General features: G+C 42.5%; 1 protein-coding gene and 1 long non-coding RNA gene across 5 annotated transcripts in view; one reads left to right on the top strand and one right to left on the bottom strand.

Moving 5' to 3' along the window:
- Positions 1–1,480: 1,480 nt before the first annotated feature.
- On the bottom strand, positions 1,481–12,371 carry LOC124046535 (guanylate-binding protein 1-like). 3 transcript variants are annotated; one of them, XM_046366998.1, is made up of 11 exons: positions 12,050–12,371; positions 9,091–10,518; positions 5,424–5,551; positions 4,716–4,825; positions 4,342–4,532; positions 3,895–4,137; positions 3,325–3,605; positions 2,821–3,033; positions 2,591–2,693; positions 2,259–2,452; positions 1,481–2,120 (listed from the first exon to the last, which is right to left on the bottom strand). In XM_046366998.1, the coding sequence occupies exons 2-11, from the start codon at positions 9,284–9,286 to the stop codon at positions 1,899–1,901; spliced, it is 1,881 nt and encodes a 626-aa protein (XP_046222954.1). In that variant the 5' UTR covers positions 9,287–10,518; positions 12,050–12,371; the 3' UTR covers positions 1,481–1,898. The 3 variants fall into 3 exon arrangements, with proteins under 3 accessions (XP_046222954.1, XP_046222974.1, XP_046222965.1); XM_046367018.1 differs by having other exon boundaries at positions 9,091–9,306; XM_046367009.1 differs by lacking the exon at positions 12,050–12,371 and having other exon boundaries at positions 9,091–9,306; positions 10,359–10,605.
- Positions 11,730–18,901, top strand: part of LOC124046577 — a 16,033-nt gene continuing 8,861 nt past the window's right edge. Inside the window, exons 1-3 of one of the 2 annotated variants that reach the window (XR_006841031.1) lie at positions 11,730–11,893; positions 14,313–14,533; positions 17,579–17,640. This is a non-coding gene — a long non-coding RNA (uncharacterized LOC124046577). Of the gene's footprint in view, positions 11,894–14,312; positions 14,534–17,578; positions 17,641–18,901 lie in introns of those variants that run through there. The other variant, XR_006841028.1, reaches the window with a different exon arrangement.

Raw genomic sequence — 18,901 nt, 5'->3', positions numbered from 1 at the left:
CATCCTCCGAACAGGAGGTTATATTGTCGTCAAGGCTTTATATAGGAAGGGAGAGGAGGGCGTGTTTGACAGCCCATGTCCCTTCGCAGGGGCCGGTCACTGATTGAGAAGAGCCCTAACCTTATGAAAACCCAAATCTCACATTTTAGAAGCTAAAATCACATTTCATCCAATCACAAATAATTTCCTATTCAAACATTTAAATTGAACAATTCCCTGTGAATCTGATAACTCTGATGTGTAGAGGATGTCTGGATGTCATAAGGTGAATGCACCAATTTGTAAGTCGCTCTGGATAAGAGCGTCTGCTAAATGACTTAAATGTAAATGTAAATGTAGAGTTTATGTCATCTTATCATTGATGAGAATGTCTCAGATGACAACCGAACTGACATCATATTCATTAAGTACCACCGCATATGTTCAATTGGTCAGATTACCAGAATATAGTTCATTTCCCCCCACCTTCTGATGTTCCCAGAATCTCTATGTTAACCAAGGGTTTTGCAAATGTAACATCAGTAGGGTAGAGAAAGCAAAAAGGGGGGGAAGAGGTATTTATGACTGTCATAAACCTACCCCCAGGCCAACATCTTGACAAGACTAAGTGACCCAAGCTGCAGCCGAGGTCTAAAAAGTCAACGAACCCAAAACGCAACACAAGTTTGAAGACAAATAAATATTTTTCTACCCAAGCTACGGATGAGTAGCTGTGTCTAAGTGGGTGAATTCAAGTCGAACCACCAAGCCTCCACTCCCCATCGAATCGTGGTATCTACACTGTTTCATTCCTACACTGTGAGCTCTGAGCTACAGAGCTGTCTGTCCTCAGAAGAGCCCTTCCAGAGCAAGGGCCAGGGAACAGACTCCTAAGCCAAAAGGACACTGACATCGTGAGGAACACCAAAGAGTTGCGCCGGAGAAGTGCGTCATTGAGCAGCCTGAACAGTCCTCAGAGACCGTGAATCCACAGAGACTTTCCCCACGTAATTACATCATTATATTCTGACCCATAAGAGCGGCAGTTTGGGGCAAGGCTCGGGTTAGAATAAGCATAGCTGGCAAATGCAGCCAAATGTATATTTCTCTCGTGTACTTTCTCTTTTTCTCTCTTTTAAATCCCCATTTTGGGTAACATGCACCATAGTGTGTTGGCCCATTATACTAAGTTCTAATCAATAGCCTATAATGTGTTTTTGTGTATGTATATCTTTTATCATCATTTTAGCTTTCTAGTAAATAAATACTAAACTAAGATTGGTGTGGTACGAACTCATTGGTGAGACCCGGGTCCGTGCAGATTCCCGGATTATGCAACGTTCAGAACGAGACTGTAGAGGTAACCGATTAATTAGCGGCTGTTGTAAAATCGATATTCTGATATTCTTAGAGTTAATTTGGGAAATAGAAACTTAATAAAACTAATTTTCCCATGGTGCCCCAGGTTAATGAGTTAATAATTACTTGATTCAGTTCATCACGCAATTAAAAACCTTTAATCATTAAATGAGCAACAGTTACGACGCAGTATACGTCAAGATTTTCCGGGTTATTGTAAATGGGATATGACGTTTATATGAGTCAACTCAAGAATAGAATAATTGAGTATCCCGAATAATAACGGGATATTGGTGTGCATATAAACATCATCAGTGTTAAAAATTAGGCCTATTTGGTAATAGTAACATTTAAAAAACACCCGTGCAAAACCATTTAAGTGTGTTTTCTAAAAACATTAGTTTATCATAATTAGGCATTCAAAATATGTATTAAAAAAATAAACTAAAACCTTAACTGAGTGCTTAACCTAAATCCATGAATCAACTATCAATAAATACAGATTCAATCAATCCACGTCTATAAAAATAATAGCTTGTCATCCTCCTCGGGAACCTACATCAGAACAACTTAGACAGCCATTTTACAACCATTCCTCCTACTTTTGGAAGTATTCCTGGTAGGAACAAGGCAGCTGCAGTCCCAACAGTATCCAGAGCTGTGCTCATAAATGAGGGTTTTTTCTCTTCCTCTTGTGCCTTCGCACCCTTAAGGGCATCTATCTCTCTTTGCATTTGGTGTGCTCTGTCATCAAACCCTTGCCGGAGAAGGTCATTCTGCTCCTGAAATTACAAGGTTTGTTTTTACACATCACGGACTGTGTCATTAAAACAAAATACATACACACAGTTAATCTTACCGCTAGAGTTACTGTAGTTTCAAAGTGTACTTCTCAATGTTTGTGTTTTTTTTATTCCTACCTTGAGTCTGGCCTGCAGAACTCTATCGTGCTCTGCTACGGCATTTCTGCTGTCTCTCTCCATCCTCTCCATCAGCTGATTCACATTCTCGTCATACGTCCTTTGCTGGTCCGCTCTCAACCTCTCCTGGACAACCAGCTGCTCCTCCATGGCTCGATTCTCCCGCTCAGATGCCTCCCTTTTTGCTTGCTCCGCTGCAGAGAAAGATGGACAGAGTATGTGTGAGAGAGTGAGATAAATATCAAACAGAACGAGAGGTAAGCCTCCATTTGAAAGTCATTAGAATGTTGTTGCCAGGTCATGGAGTGCATATTCATGATGAACTATATCACCTTCGGCTCTCTGCTCAGCTTCAGTGAGGGAGTGGTCTGCTGACAGGATGGCCTCACCAATGCTGGCCTTCCTTCCCAAGTACTCCTTCAGTACCTCTTCAGCCTGGAACCACCACACATTATATTTAACTTCCAACATCACATCAGTGCATTCATAACTCTTTTGACCAGCATCCACAAAACATGATAATTACATAATATCCTAAAATAGCACCACCTCCCCAACATACCTTCACTCCCCTTCCTCCCTCAGATCTGTATTCGCTGGTGGCCAGTTTCAGGTCGTTGCAGTACTCTTTGTATCCTCCAGGGGTCATGTAGGAGCCATCCCTTATTTTCTCCTCCAGGGGGGCAAAGATGCATTGGATTTTGGACTCGCATGCCTTCTGGGACTCCTTGTAGTTCCTCTCACAGATCTTCTCATACTCCTCTTGAACCACTTTCTATAGAAAGAGGTTGGTTCAGAATGTACCAGAACAAACCAGAATGTTTTGGTTCAGTTGAGGTAAAAAATTGGGAATAATCTGTCAATGTGCCCTTGAGTAAGGCACTTAACCCTAATTGCTGCTGTAAGTCGTTCTGGATAAGTTGTGTCTGCTAAAGGACTAAAATGTACATGTAAGTGTAGCATAAAGGGGTAGCTCACCCAAATGACAGATTATCCTCATCTTGAAAATCCATACATCACTGAATTGAATATTGACTCATTGAATATAGAATCTACATTCTCATACCATGAGCTCCAACTGGTACTTCTGGTCCTCGTCTTTGAAGGAGTTGTTGATGAATATAGCCACAGCCTCCTTCTCCATGACAGCATGCACTTCAGACAGCTCCTCTTGAGTCTCTGTGGGGTAGGCCACCCAGTCAGCCATGCCCTTCTGGTAGTGGGCCCTGGCCCTCTCGATGGCACCGGAGTTCTCAATTTGGGCCAGCGCCAACACAGCATTGTCCAGGCAGGGGATCTGCCCGCTCCGGATGGCAGACACATATGTCTCTGCCAGGTTCCCCAGCACTGCAGGAGAGGGCAGGAAATCAGCATATCTGGTAGATGTGGTAGTGATGGTGGTAGTACTGTGGTGGTCAGTGGTGCTTGTATAGAAGTAAAGTAAGTAGTAGAATTAGTAGTAATTTAAGTACTAATGGTGTTGTTAGTTGTACTGGTCATGGTACTTGTAGTAATCGTAATTATAATAATAGAGGAAGTGGTAATTGTAGCAGCAGTAGTTTAGTTGTATTATCAAACATCATGACCCACTTTCATAACCGCTTTCCATCCTCAATATCAGGGTTGTAATACTCACGTCTGCCGGTAACTTTCAGGCCCTGTTTCAGGGTCTTGGTCTTGGCCTCATTGAAGACGTGGTCACAGAACTCCTTGGCTTGCTCCACAAAGGCAGGCTCCAGGTCAGCGTCGGTCAGCTCCTCCATACGTCTCATTTTGTCTCCGCTGGCTGGCCTCTCAAACACAAAGCACCAGCGAGGAGAGAAATAGTTCCGCAGGCAGCTACGAGGCAGATTGTATGCCTGATCTTTCTTACTATGACCTTTGTAAATTAAAGGAAAAGTACATCAATCATTAATTAACTAATTAAATGTTTAACCGTGACATTTTTTGTGGAAGAAAAGCATTTCATATTTTTATGTCCAACGTGTCATTTGTAAAAGTATTGTTAACTTTGGTAAATTCAATCTAACCATAGTTTATATTCAGAGATAAAGTTAGCTGTGCTAGCTGGTGTTCTCTTCACCTGTTCTCAGTTTAAGAGCGTTCTCCAGGTACTCATCGGCTGTGATGGGTCTCCCATCAACCTCCAGGGTCAGGGTGAAATCTCTGACTGTCCACACAAAGGAAGGAAAGTAACGCAGGTACTCTGAAGATTCCTCCCCGTCTCGCTGGTTGGACTTCACCTTGATGTGCTCTGTCAGTTCTGTCACATAGCTGTAGGGGTGGGGAGAGGTTGAGGACGAAATGAACCCAGATAGACAACACTACACAGTAAACTGCTGGTTGGTTCAAAGAGTAAGAAAGGATTGATTCTTACTCTGATTGTGTTTGTACATTTCCTCTAACCAAAGTAGACGACATCAATCTATATTTCATTATAGGCCTGCTGAAGGATACTGTAGTTTCTCTAGGGCATTGTTGTCGATGGTTCCCATGCTGTTGTACACCAGAGTACTGCTGAGTAGGACAGCCAGGGAAAAGATCCAGTTGTCATTCTTCTCATCACCCTGCAGACACAACAGAAGGAACACATTGGTACTCTGTTCATACTAGAGTGAAATTAAGTCAGTAACTAAATGTCTACTCCATATGCCGTTTTATGGGCTCCCTCCCTAAATAAAGGTCAAAGCTGGAATCCTTAATTGAAACAATAACAAAGCTGCACCCTAACTCTGTTTTGGTAAAAAAATATAAATAAATTAGGGATGGGCCTGGAGAAATGTAACCACTCAAATTCATAGAGCTATGGGTGCAATGACTCACCATCCGTGACATCATAATTGTAGTTAACCATGATGTTATACAGAGTTTAATTACATTTACAAACATTGGAGTTAAACAAGTTTATATTTTGGGTTCTGATGGGGTATGACAGTTGAACTAAGCTCATGGGTCATTATTTATTTGTTGTACTCTTTAGAATCAATTGGTATACATCATACATTTATAAGTCAGACATTATATACAGATGATGACATCAGCTATCAGTACTAGACACAGTTCATTGAGATAACATGGGATTTTACCCATAGCAATGTTATATTCTGTCATCTAAACAATCTGAGCCATAAAAGGTTTTTGCCAGAGTGAACTTTGACCTCCCACCTTCTCCACGTCCCCCAGCCCCTCTGTATCCAGCAGCACCAGGGTGTGGTCTCTTTTTTCAGGGTGAGGCACACACCACATCCAGATGCCCTTAGTTTTGGACTGGATGGTGGCTCCCAGGGCAAAACCTTGAGGACAGAGGATAAAAACGGTTCTTAGGATGGAATCTGTAAAGAGGCAGCAGGATGTAAAGTGTTAACTCAAGGCTGCTGGTTTTCAGATGAACCTGTTTGTCTAGTTATACTGCATACCATAGTGACAGACTGAAAGTGAAACTAGCAACCAGTGCAAAACGGCACCCTGATCTACACAAACCACCCAGAACAAATGTGGTCGGAACAAAATGTATTTTTGATGTTTGCCCTGCTGTCTGGTTGTATGTTATGCTGTAAAACAAAGAGAAACTGTAGTTTCCACAATGCAATAACAGTGTCGAATTTCCAATTTTGGAGAGAAATAAAAATAGCATAATGTGGTCAGAACAGGACAAATCTGTCTCTAACTCTGAATGACAAATGCAGTACATAAGATAATACTTTCTGATTCACATTTCTATTACCATATCTTTATGACAAATAATTATCTTATACATAATCATTCCTTATCCATATAACAGTGTTGAGGTCATGCATATTGTTATGTACATTGAACAAAAATACATGAAACAATTTCAAAGATTTTACTGAGTTACCGTCCAAAGCTGGAAATCAGAAAATTGAAATAAATGACGCCCTAATCTATGGATTTCATATGTATATGTTAGTCACCGATAGCTTTAAAAAAAGTAGGGGCGTAGATCAGAAAACCAGTCAGTATCTGCAGCGCAACACATCTCCTTCACACAGAGTTGATCAGGCTGTTGACTGTGGCCTGTGGCCTGTGGAATGTTGTCCCACTCCTATTCAATGGCTGTGCAAAGTCGCTGGATATTGGTGGAAACTGGAACACGCTGTAGTACACGTTGATCCAGAGAATCCCAAAAATGCCCAATGAGTGACAAGTCTGGTGACTATGCAGGCCATGAAAGAACTGGGACATTTTCAGCTTTCAGGAATTGTGTACAGATCCTTGCGACATGGGGCCGTGCATTATCATGCTGAAACATGAGGCGATGGCGGCGGATGAATGGCCTGACAATGGACCTTAGGATCCCGTCACAGTATCACTGTGCATTAAAATTGCCATAGATAAAATGCAATTGTGTTCGTTGTCAGTAGCTTATGTCTGCCCATACCATGACCCCAACGAAGGTGAGAATTTGCCCACTGAAGACTGTTAAGACGCCAAACTGCAGTCAGGTCAAGACCATGGTGAGGACGATGAGCACGCAGATGAGCTTCCTTGAGATGGTTTCTGACAGTTTGTGCAGAAATTCTTCGGTTGAGCAAACCCATAGTTTCACCTGCTGTCCCGGTGGCTGGTCTCAGATGATCCCGCAGGTGAAGAAGCCGGTTATATAGGTCCTGGCCTGGATTGGTTACGTGTGGTCTTTGTTGTGAGGTCGGTTGGACGTACTGCCAAAATTATGTTGGAGGCGGCTTATGGTAGAGAAGTGAACATTCAATTCTCTGGCAACAGCTCGGGTGGACATTCCCGAAGTCAGCATGCATATTGCACAGTCCCTCAAGACATCTGTGGCATTGTGTTGTATACTAACTGCACATTTTAAAGTGGCCTTTTATTGTCCCAAGCACAAGGTACAGTTGAAGTCGGAAGTTTACATACACTTAGGTTGGAGTCATTAAAACTGGTTTTTCAACCACTCCACAAATTTCTTGTTAACAAACTATAATTTTGTTAAGTTGGTTAGAACATCTACTTTGTGCATGACACACGTAATTTTTCCTACAATTGTTGACAGATTATTTCACTGTATCACAATTCCAGTGGGTCAGAAGTTTACATACACTAAGTTGACTGTGCCTTTAAAAAGCTTCGAAAATTCCAGAAAATTATGTCATGCATTTAGAAGCTTCTGATAGGCTAATTGACATCATCTGAGTCAACTGAAGGTGTACCTGTGGATGTATTTAAACTCAGTGCCTCTTTGCTTGACATCATGGGAAAATCAAAAGAAATTAGCCAAGACCTCAGAATTTTTTTTAGACCTCCACATGTCTGGTTCATACTTGAGAGCAATTTCCAAACGCCTGAAGGTACCACGTTCATCTGTACAGACAATAGTACGCAAGTATAAACACCATGGGACCACGCAGCCGTCATACCGCTCAGGAAGGAGACTGTTCTGTCTCCTAGAGATGAACGTACTTTTGTGCGAAAAGTGCAAATCAATCTCAGAACAACAGCAAAGGACCTTGTGAAGCTGCTGGAGGAAACAGGTACAAAAGTATCCATATCCACAGTAAAATGAGTCCTATATTGACATAACTTGAAAGCCAGCTCAGCAAAGAAGAAGCCACTGCTCCAAAACCGCCATCAAAAAGCCAGACTACGGTTTGCAACTGCACATGGGGACAAAGATCATACTTTTTGGAGAAATGTCCTCTGGTCTGATGAAACAAAAATAGAACTGTTTGGCCATAATGACCATTGTGATGTTTGGAGGAAAAAGGGGAGGCTTGCAGCCGAAGAATACCATCCCAACCGTAAAGCACGGTGGTGGCAGCATCATGTTGTGCGGGCGCTTTGATGCAGGCCGGACTGGTGCACTTCACAAAATAGATGGCACCATGAGGAGGGAATATTACGTGGATATATTGCAGCAACATCTCAAGACATCAGTCAGAAAGTTAAAGCTTGGACGCAAATGAGTCTTCCAAATGGACAATGACCCCAAGCATACTTCCAAATTTGTGGCAAAACGACTTAAGGACAATAATATGCCATTTAGCAGACGCTTTTATCCAAAGCGACTTACAGTTATGTGTGCATACATTCTACGTATGGGTGGTCCCGGGGATCGAACCCACTACCCTGGCGTTACAAGCGCCATGCTCTACCAACTGAGCTACAGAAGGACAACAAAGTCAAGGGATTGGAGTGGCCATCACAAAGCCCTGACGTCAATCCCATAGAAAATTTTGGGCAGAACTGAAAAAGCGCGTGTGAACAAGGAGGTCTACAAACCTGACTCAGTTACGCCAGCTCTGTCAGGAGGAATGGGCCAAAATTCACCCAACTTATTGTGGGAAGCTTGTGGAAGGCTACCCAAAACGTTTGACCCAAGTGAAACAATTTAAAGGCAATGCTAACAAATACTAATTGAGTGTATGTACACTTCTGACCCACTGGGTATGTGATGAAAGAAATAAAAGCTGAAATAAATCATTCTCTCTACTATTATTCTGACAATTCACATTCTTAAAATAAAGTGGTAATCCTAACTGACCCAATACAGGGAATTTTTACTAGGATTAAATGTCAGGAATTGTGAAAAACTGAGTTTAAATGTACTTGGCTTAGGTGTATGTAAACTTCAGACTTCAACTGTACATGCAGTTTAATCAGCTTCTTGATATGCCACACCTGTCAAGCAAATTCAAGCACAATATTTCAGAGAAATAAGCTTTTTGTGTATATGGAAATTTTCAGGGATCTTTTATTTAAGCTCATGAAATATGGGACCAACACTTTACATATTGTGTTTATATTTTAGTTTGGACTGGTCGGACCATAGATTCAAAAATGCTTTAGTGGATGTACTCACCTTTTTTCTCGCCAGCCAGCTTGTTCATGAGGTAGGACTTGCCGGTGCGGTACAGACCGACCACCGACACCACTACCACATGCTGGTCAATCTGGTCCAGGATGCCCAGTGCACTGCGGACCACACGCAGCTTCCCATCACTGTCGTTCTCTATCAGACATACTGGTTCCTTCATGGATACTGTCTGGCCTGTCATGATGCTGACCTATAGAAACACTGGCAAGGACACACATAAGAACTTTTGATTGTTTGTGTCATAAAAGTCCCTCAACTTTTTTTGTGCAATTAAACTTAAAGTGATAAAGGCACCACAGGAGCTGGTGATATGGAGTGAATAAAAGCTTATCATAACAGATTGGGTTTACAGTGACACAAAATAATTATTTCATAAAAAAGGTACATATTTTAAATTGTTACTTGGTTTCTTTCAACACGAGACAAGCCTATATCACATTTTCTAGTTTACAAGAAACGGACAAAAAATTGCTCCATGAATTGTCCAAATATCAGATCGCTAATCAAATTGATTATTAGTCTGACCAAAGTCGCCCTAAAAAAGAGGCAATAGTCTCCTACAAGCTTGAATTTGAATGCTATTACTCTACCCGTTGTACATGCTCTTAGTCCTTTTGGCAGTAGGAGGTGTCACACCCTGATCTGTTTCACCTGTCTTGGTGCTTGTCTCCACCCCCCTCCAGGTGTCAGCCATCTTCCCCATTATCCAAGTGTATTTATACCGGTGTTCTCTGTTTGTCTGTTGTTTTGTTTCGTCAAGCCTACCAGCATTTTACCCATGCTCCCGTCTTTCTCTAGTTCCCGTTTTCTAGTATTCCTGACTCTGAGCCTACCTGCCATTCTGTACTTTGTCACACCACCCTGGATTACTGACCTTTGCCTGCCCTTGACCTGTCATTGGCCTACCCTCTTGCTTTTGAAATAAACTGTTGTTACTTCGAAACTGTCTGCATCTGGGTCATCTCCTGAGTCTTGACAGTACAAACTGGCCATGATGGACCCTGCAGACTCAGACCAGCGCCGTAACACAGTCTCCTCCCAAGGAGCCACCATTGGAAGGTACATGGAGTTTCTTTGTGGGTTCCATACCTTAGCCGAATGCCATGATGGTGCGTTGAACACATTGCTGGAGCAATTCCACAGCTTGTCTGTCAGGCAGACTACCACAACTGTAACCTCCCAGCCCCTCAGTAACCCGGCTGTTAGCAACGCGGCCTCCCTGGCCACTCCGGTTTCCCAAGAACCCAACTTACCTCCCCTGGAATGCTTCGTTGGAGAGTCTGGAACCTGTCGGGTATTTCTCGCACAGTGTTCTCTTATCATCGAGCTGCAGGCCTCCTCCTTCCCCTTCGACCACTCGAAGATAGCATACCTCATCACCTGTTCTGAAAGGCCCCAGAGTCTGCAACACCACTAAGCAAGGGGCACCGCACCATGAAGCAAGCAGCACCATGAAGACTAAGGAGCTCTCCAAACAGGTCAGGGACAAAGTTGTGGAGAAGTACAGATCAGGGTTGGGTTATAAAAAAATATCCGAAACTTTGAACATCCCACGGAGCACCGTTAAATCAAAAAATATTTAATGGAAAGAATATGGCACCACAACACACCTGCCAAGAGAGGGCCGCCCACCAAAACTCACAGACCAGGCAAAGAGGGCATTAATCAGAGAGGCAACAAAGAGACCAAAGATAACCCTGAAGGAGCTGTTAAGCTCCACAGTGGAAATTGGAGTATCTGTCCATGGGACCACTTTAAGCCGTACACTCCACAGAGCTGTGGTTTACGGAAGAGTGGCCAGAAAAAAGACATTGCTTAAAGAAAAACATAAGCAAACACGTTTGGGGTTCGCTAAAAGGCATGTGGGAGACTCCCCAAACATATCGAAGTAGGTACTCTGGTCAGATGGGACTAAAATTTAGCTTTTTGGCCATCAAGGAAAACGCTATGTATGGCGCAAACCCAAAACCTCTCATCACCCCGAGAATCCCATGGTGGTGGCAGCATCATGCTGTGAGGATGTTTTTCATCGGCAGGGACTGGGAAGCTGGTCAGAATTGAAGGAATGATGGATGGCACAAAATACAGGGAAATTCTTGAGGGAAACCTGTTTCAGTCTTCCAGAGATTTGAGACTGGGATTGAGGTTCACCTTCCAGCAGGACAATCACCCTAAGCATACTGCTAAAGCAACACTCAAGTAGTTTAAGGGGAAACATTTACATGTCTTGGAATGGCCTTGTCAAAGCCCAGACCTTAATCCAACTGAGAATCTGTGGTATGACTTAAATATTGCTGTACACTAGCAGAACCCATCCAACTTGAATGAGCTGGAGCCGTTTTGCCTTGAATGGGCAACAATCCCAGTGGCTAGATTGCCAAGTTAATAGAGACATACACCAAGAGACTTGCAGCTGTAATTGCTGCAAAAGTTGGCTCTACAAAGTATTGACTTTGGGGGGTGGGGGGTGAATAGTTATGCATGCTCAAGTTCTGTTTATTTGTCTTATTTCTTGTTTGTTTCACAATAAAACATATATTGCATCTTCAAAGTGATAATAGACAAGTTGAGTAAATCAAATGAGGTTGTAATAAAAATTGGAAAAATGCCAAGGGGGTGAATCTTTCGCAAGCCAATGACTACTAATTGCACCAGTGTTGAAAATAAAAACAGAAAAACCAACCAAATAGGCCTACAGACCAGCATGCTTAAATCGAGCTAATAAAACATCCTTGTGGATATTGTTTCAGATGACCACTTACATGAGGACAAAACCAGCAGACAACAGGTAAAGTACGTTCAAATAAAGTTAATTCAACAGTCGACTTGTGATGGCTGGTGTTTCACCAGCTTACATTACAACCAGTCAACTTGCAAATCAATACCTATATAGCATATAGAAAAAAGCTAACATTTTGCAGCGCTAATCTGTCGTTCTGCTTACCTCTGCGACGGTGTACAGTACGGTTGTTGTTCAGTCTGTAAATTAAATCATTGGTTTCTGGGAAGGCACGACTTATAAAACAAAATAACATCGTTATGCCGCGTTCATGTGCTGGTAGATACTAGGAACTCTGACAGGAACGACTTACTTATGGCTTAAACGGTCATGTTTCACTGAAGCTGAGTATGGATTTATTTTTTAATAAATGTCGTGCTTTCCCGTGTGTATAACCAACACATAACTACAACCAATTAGCAAGTCCAAATAGCACCTTTATTTAACTAGGCAAGTCAGTCAAGAACAAATTCTTATTTTCAATGACGGCCTAGGAACAATGGATTAACTGCCTGTTCAGGGGCAGAACGACAGATTTGTACCTTGTCAGCTCGGGGATTTACTAGTCCAAAACTCCAACCACTAGGCTACCCTGCCGCCCCTTGAAGGAGGCACTATTCCTACCGAGAACAATAGCCCGATAATTTGCTCATTAACGACGTTCACACAATTTAACATTTAGTTAATTCGTTAAAAAGTCGGATACTTAAATTCCATATTTTTTTAAACTGGTGAAAATAATTGAAGAAAAATAGACGAGGCAACTTTCACTTTCTGTATCTGCAGGCAAATGGGTGTCACAAGTTATGTCCCTTCTTAAAATGTTATTTTAATCCTAACCTTATCCACACCGCTAACATTATGCCTAACCTTACATTAAGAACAAAAAGCAAAAAACTTTATGATTATTGACAATTTTGACTTTGTGGTTGTGGTAACTAGTGGAAACCCCCTTGGAATACAGTGCATTCGGAAAGTATTCAGACCCCTGGACTTCTTCCACAATTTGGTACGTCACATCCTTATTAAAAATGGATTCAATTAAATGTTTTCCTCATTAATCTACACACAATACCCCATAATGACAGTGATTTTTATTTTATTTTTTATGTTTGCAAATGTATTTAAAAAAAACTGAAATAGCTTATTTACATAAGTATTCAGAACCTTTGCTATGAGACTCAAATTTGAGTTCACGTGCATCCTGTTTCCATTGATCACCCTTGAGATGTTTCTACAACTTGTTTGGAGTGCATCTTGATTGTTCAATTGATTGGACGTGATTTTGAAAGAAACACACCTATCTATATAAGGTCCCACAGTTGACAGTGCATGTCAGAGCAAAAACCAAGCCATGAGGTTCAAAGGAATTGTCCGTGGAGCTCCGAGACAGGATTGTGTCGAGGAACAGATCTGATGAAGGATACCAAAACATTTCTGCACCATTGAAGGTCCTCAAGAACACAGTGGCCTCCAACATTCTTAAATGGAAGAAGTTTGGAACCACCAAGACTCTTCCTAGAGCTGGCCGCCTGGCCAAACTGAGTAGTTGGGGGAGAAGGGCCTTGGTCAGAGAGGTGACGAAGAAACCGATGGTAACTCTGACAGAGATCCAGAGTTCCTCTGTGGAGATGGGAGAACCTTACAGAAGGACAACCATCTCTGCAGCACTCCACCAATGAGGCCTTTATGATAGTGGCCAGAAAGAAACCACTCCTCAGTAAAAGGCACATTAGAGCAAAGTACAGAGATCCTTGATAAAAACCTGCTCCAGGGCACTCAGGACCTCAGACTGTGGTGAAGGTTCACCTTCCAACAATACAATGGCCCTAAGAACACAGCCAAGACACCAGACTTGAGCTTGTAGCGTCATACCCAAGAAGACTCGAGGCTGTAATCGTTGCCAAAGCCACTTCAACAAAGTACTGAGTAAAAAGTCTGAATACTTCTGTTAATGTGATAAGTTTATTTATAATACATTTGCAAACATTTCTAAAAACCAGTTTTTGCTTTGTCATTATGGGGTATTGTATGTAGATTGATGAGACTAAAAGTCAAGTAGATTGATGAGAATAAAAGTCAAGGGATCTGACTACTTTCCGAATGCACTGTAGGTATTCTAGTGTGTCATCCCCCTGCCATTTTACAGCTGGTTTGGAGAAGTCAATTATGTGAGTAGGCTAGGATCGACAAATGCCTTTCAATAGCAGGAAAACAATTTCATTTTTGAAGACAAATTTCATAATGAAATTGAAGCTAACATTGGACAATATTTTAACTTCACCTTTATTTGTATATGCATATGGCTCAGCTGTTTTAATTATGCATATCTTTTTAATATATTTTTTTACATAGCCTATGCAGTAGTCCTAGGCTATATCATATTCACATTCACCTGAACTATACTTAATTAATCATTTTATTATAGATTGAATATTTCTGGGAGCTGTAGGCTAATCATCCTGTGAAGTCACACCATGGATTTCCCAATATGCCTGGTCAAAAATGCAGACGGCGAGCTTCATGTAGTTCCTGGGGCCATCAAGTACCTGATGGGACTGAACCAGCAAGTCGTAGTGGTGGCGGTGGTCGGGCTGTACCGCATCGGCAAGTCTTACCTCATGAACAAGCTGTCTGGAAAGAGAAAAGGTGAGAGAGAATGACTGATGCTGAGAGACATACAGTGCCTTGCGAAAGTATTCGGCCCCCTTGAACTTTGCAACCTTTTGCTACATTTCAGGCTTCAAACATAAAGATATAAAACTGTATTTTTTTGTGAAGAATCAACAACAAGTGGGACACAATCATGAAGTGGAACGACATTTATTGGATATTTTAAACTTTTTTAACAAATCAAAAACTGAAAAATTGGGCGTGCAAAATTATTCAGCCGCCTTAAGTTAATACTTTGTAACGCCACCTTTTGCTGCGATTACAGCTGTAAGTCGCTTGGAGTATTGTCTCTATCAGTTTTGCACATCGAGAGACTGAATTTTTTTCCAATTCCTCCTTGCAAAACAGCTCGAGCTTGCAAAACAGCTCGAGCTCAGTGAGGTTGGATGGAGAGCATTCCAATAGATGTTGGAATAGATGTTGGAACATCGCTCGGGGACTTGCTTCCATGCAGCCACAAGAGCATTAGTGAGGTTGGGCACTGATGTTGGCCGATTATGCGTGGCTCGCAGTCGGCGGTCCATTTCATACCAAAAGTGTTCGGCAGGGTTGAGGTCAGGTCTCTGTGCAGGCCAGTCAAGTTCTTCCACACTGAGCTCGACAATCCATTTCTGTATGGACCTCGCATTGTGCATGGGGGAATTGTCATTCTGAAACAGGAAAGGGCATTTCCCAAACTGTTGCCACAAAGTTGGAAGCATATAATTGTCAAGCATGTCATTGAATACTGTAGCATTAAGATTTCCCTTCACTGGAATTAAGGGGCCAAGCCCAAACCATGACAAACAGCCCTAGGCCATTATTCCTCCTCCACCAAACTTCACAGTTGTCACTATGCATTTGGGCACGTTCTCCTGGCATCTGCCAAAGCCAGATTTCTCCGTCGGACTGCCAGATGGTAAAGTGAGATTCCTAACTCCAGAGAATGCGTTTCCACTGCTCCAGAGTCCAATGGTGGCAAACTTTACACCACCCCACCAGATGCTTGGCATTGCACATGGTGATCTTAGGCTTGTGTGCGGCTGCTCGGCCATGGAAACCCATTTCATGAACCTCCTGCGAAAAGTTTTTGTGCTGATGTTGCTTCCAGAGGCAGTTGGGAACTCGGTAGTGAGTGTTGCAACCGAGAACAAGCATTTTTTAAGCTCTATGCACCTGGTTCTGTTCCTTGATCTTGTGTGGCCTACCACTTCATGGCTGAGCCGTTGCGCTTTTGCTCCTAGACGTTTCCACTTCTCAATAACAGCACTTATAGTTCACTGGAGCAGCTCTAGCAGTGCAGAAATTTGACGATGTGACTTGTTGGAAAGTCACTTAGCTCTTCAGTAAGGCCATTCTCAGTCTATGGCGATTGCATGGCTGTGTGCTCAATTTTATACATCTGTCAGCAACGGGTGAAACATAAATTGCTCAACCCAGTAATTTGAAGGGGTGTCCATATATGTTTGTATATATAGTGTATTTTAAATGATTTCATTTCATTTAGCCAGATCACCAATAGGCATGTTGCTGTTAAGCATTACTCTGGTTTACAACAGCCGAGGGACCATCGACAATCAAGCTGTGGAGAACCTCCAGTATCCTTGAAACTAACATCAATTTCCCCATGGCAATCCTCCCCCCTTTTCTTACCTGTTGACTTTAACAGGTGTACATATCACATGGATATCACATATTTCCCCCAACCAGGCCATTTCTTGGTATGCCTTCTATATTGAAAGTGAAAGTGCTGTACGTTTGTATATCTATTGGATGCTGAGCAAAATGCCCTTACAGACCTGGAGCAATATATTGTGTTACTGACAGCATTAATTACGTGTTTACAGAATGTTCAACACACTGTACAGTCGTGGCCAAGAGTTTTGAGAATGACACAAATATTAATTTTCACAAAGTTTGCTGCTTCAGTGTCTTTAGATATTTTTTACAGATGTTACTATGGAATACTGAAGTATAATTACAAGCATTTCATAAGTGTCAAAGGCTTTAATAGACAATTACATGAAGTTGATGCAAAGAGTCAATATTTGCAGTGTTGACCCTTCTTTTTCAAGACCTCAGCAATCCACCCTGGCATGCTGTCAATTAACTTCTGGGCCACATCCTGACTGATGGCAGCCCATTCTTGCATAATCAATGCTTGGAGTTTGTCAGAATTTGTGGGTTTTTGATTGTCCACCCCTCTCGAGGATTGAGCACAAGTTCTCAATGGGATTAAGGTCTGGGGAGTTTCCTAGCCTTGGATCCCAAATATTGATGTTTTGTTCCCCGAGCCTCTTAGTTATCACTTTTGCATTATGGCAAGGTGCTCCATCATGCCGGAAAGGGCATTGTTCATCACCAAACTGTTCCTGGATGGTTGGGAGAAGTTGCTCTCAGAGGATGTATGTGTTGGTACCATTCTTTATTCATGGCTGTGTTCTTTGGCAAAATTGTGAGTGAGCCCACTCCCTTGGCTGAGAAGTAACCCCACACATGAATGGTCTCAGGATGCTTTACTGTTGGCATGACACAGGACTGATGGTAGAGCTCACCTTGTCTTCTCCAGACAAGCTTTTTTTCCGGATGCCCCAAACAATCAGAAAGGGGGTTCATCAGACAAAATGACTTTACCCCAGTCCTCAGCAGTTCAATCCCTGTACCTTTTGCAGAATATCAGTCTGTCCCTGATGTTTTTTCCTGAATAGAAGTGGCTTCTTTGCTACTCTTCTTGACACCAGGCCATCCTCCAAAAGTATTCGCCTCACTGTGCGTGCAGATGCACTCACACCTGCCTGCTGCCATTCCTGAGCAAGCTCTGTACTGGTGGTGCCCCGATACCGCAGCTGAATCAACTTTAGGAGATTGCTGGACTTTCTTGGGCGCCCTGAAGCCTTCTTCACAACAATTGAACCCCTATTCTTGAAGTTCTTGATGATCCGATAAATGCTTGATTTAGGTGCAATCTTACTTGCAGCAATATCCTTGCCTGTGAAGCCCTTTTTGTGCAAAGCAATGATGACGGCATGTGTTTCCTTGCAGGTAACCATGGTTGACAGAGGAAGAACAATGATTCCAAGCACCACCCTCCTTTTGAAGCTTCCAGTCTTGTTATTTGAACTCAATCAGCATGACAGAGTGATCTCCAGCCTTGTCCTCATCAACACTCACACCTGTGCTAATGAGAGAATCACTGACATGTCAGCTGGTCCTTTTGTGGCAGGGCTGAAATACAGTGGAAATGTTTTGGGGGGATTTAGTTCATTTGCATGACAAAGCGGGACTTTGCAATTAATTTGATCACTCTTTGTAACATTCTGGATTGTTGGAGGAAATTATGGTTGAAATGATTAATTATGTATACATTTAAACTAGAACCATTTGTTTTAATACTATTATGTTATGGTATGAAATGTATGGGTTCTTGGTTAAACTAGGACCGAAAATGTAGATAAAACAAATTAATTGTGTTATGCAGGTGAATGAGGACCCAAAAGCGACTTGGCGAAAACAGAGTCTTTATTCCAGTAAAAGGCAAAAGCAATACTCCTGGACAATTAAAGAAGAAAACAAAACATGAAAAAACTTAAATCCACTCGTAGTGACGAGGACAGACTGGAGACTCGACCATTGACTGCAGGTTGCCTCGGGAAGGCACCGACCGTAGCAGACTTAGACACCTGCTCACACGCAGCATCTGAAGGAGACAAGACACGACAGGGCGAGACAATGACACAGCACAGCGAACATCATATAAGGATCCGACAAGGACAGAAGCGGAAAACAAGGGGAGAAATAGGGACTCTAATCAGAGGACAAAATAGGGGACAGGTGTGAAAAGACTAAAGGAGTGAGTTAGGAGAATGAGGAACAGCTGGGAGCAGGAACGGAACGATAGAGAGAGGAGAGAGAGGGAGGGGGAGAGAGAGGGATAGAAAAAGGGGAACGAACCTAATAAGACCAGCAGGGGGAAACGAACAGAAGGGAAAGCATAATGGTTCTGTAGCTCAGTTGGTAGAGCATGGCGCTTGTAACGCCAGGGTAGTGGGTTCGATTCCCGGGACCACCCATACGTACAATGTATGCACACATGACTGTAAGTCGCTTTGGATAAAAGCGTCTGCTAAATGGCATATTATTATTATTATTATTATTATTATTACAAAACATGACAGTACCCCCCCACTCACCGAGCGCCTCCTGGCGCACTCGAGGAGGAATCCTGGCGGCAACGGAGGAAATCATCAATCAGCGAACGGTCCAGCACGTCCCGAGATGGAACCCAACTCCTCTCCTCAGGACCGTAACCCTCCCAATCCACTAAGTACTGGTGACCACGTCCCCGAGAACGCATGTCCATGATCC

This window comes from Oncorhynchus gorbuscha, linkage group LG01 (assembly GCF_021184085.1).
Source record: "Oncorhynchus gorbuscha isolate QuinsamMale2020 ecotype Even-year linkage group LG01, OgorEven_v1.0, whole genome shotgun sequence".
Classification (NCBI taxonomy): domain Eukaryota; kingdom Metazoa; phylum Chordata; class Actinopteri; order Salmoniformes; family Salmonidae; genus Oncorhynchus; species Oncorhynchus gorbuscha.
This window is presented reverse-complemented; position numbering and strand designations above follow the sequence as displayed.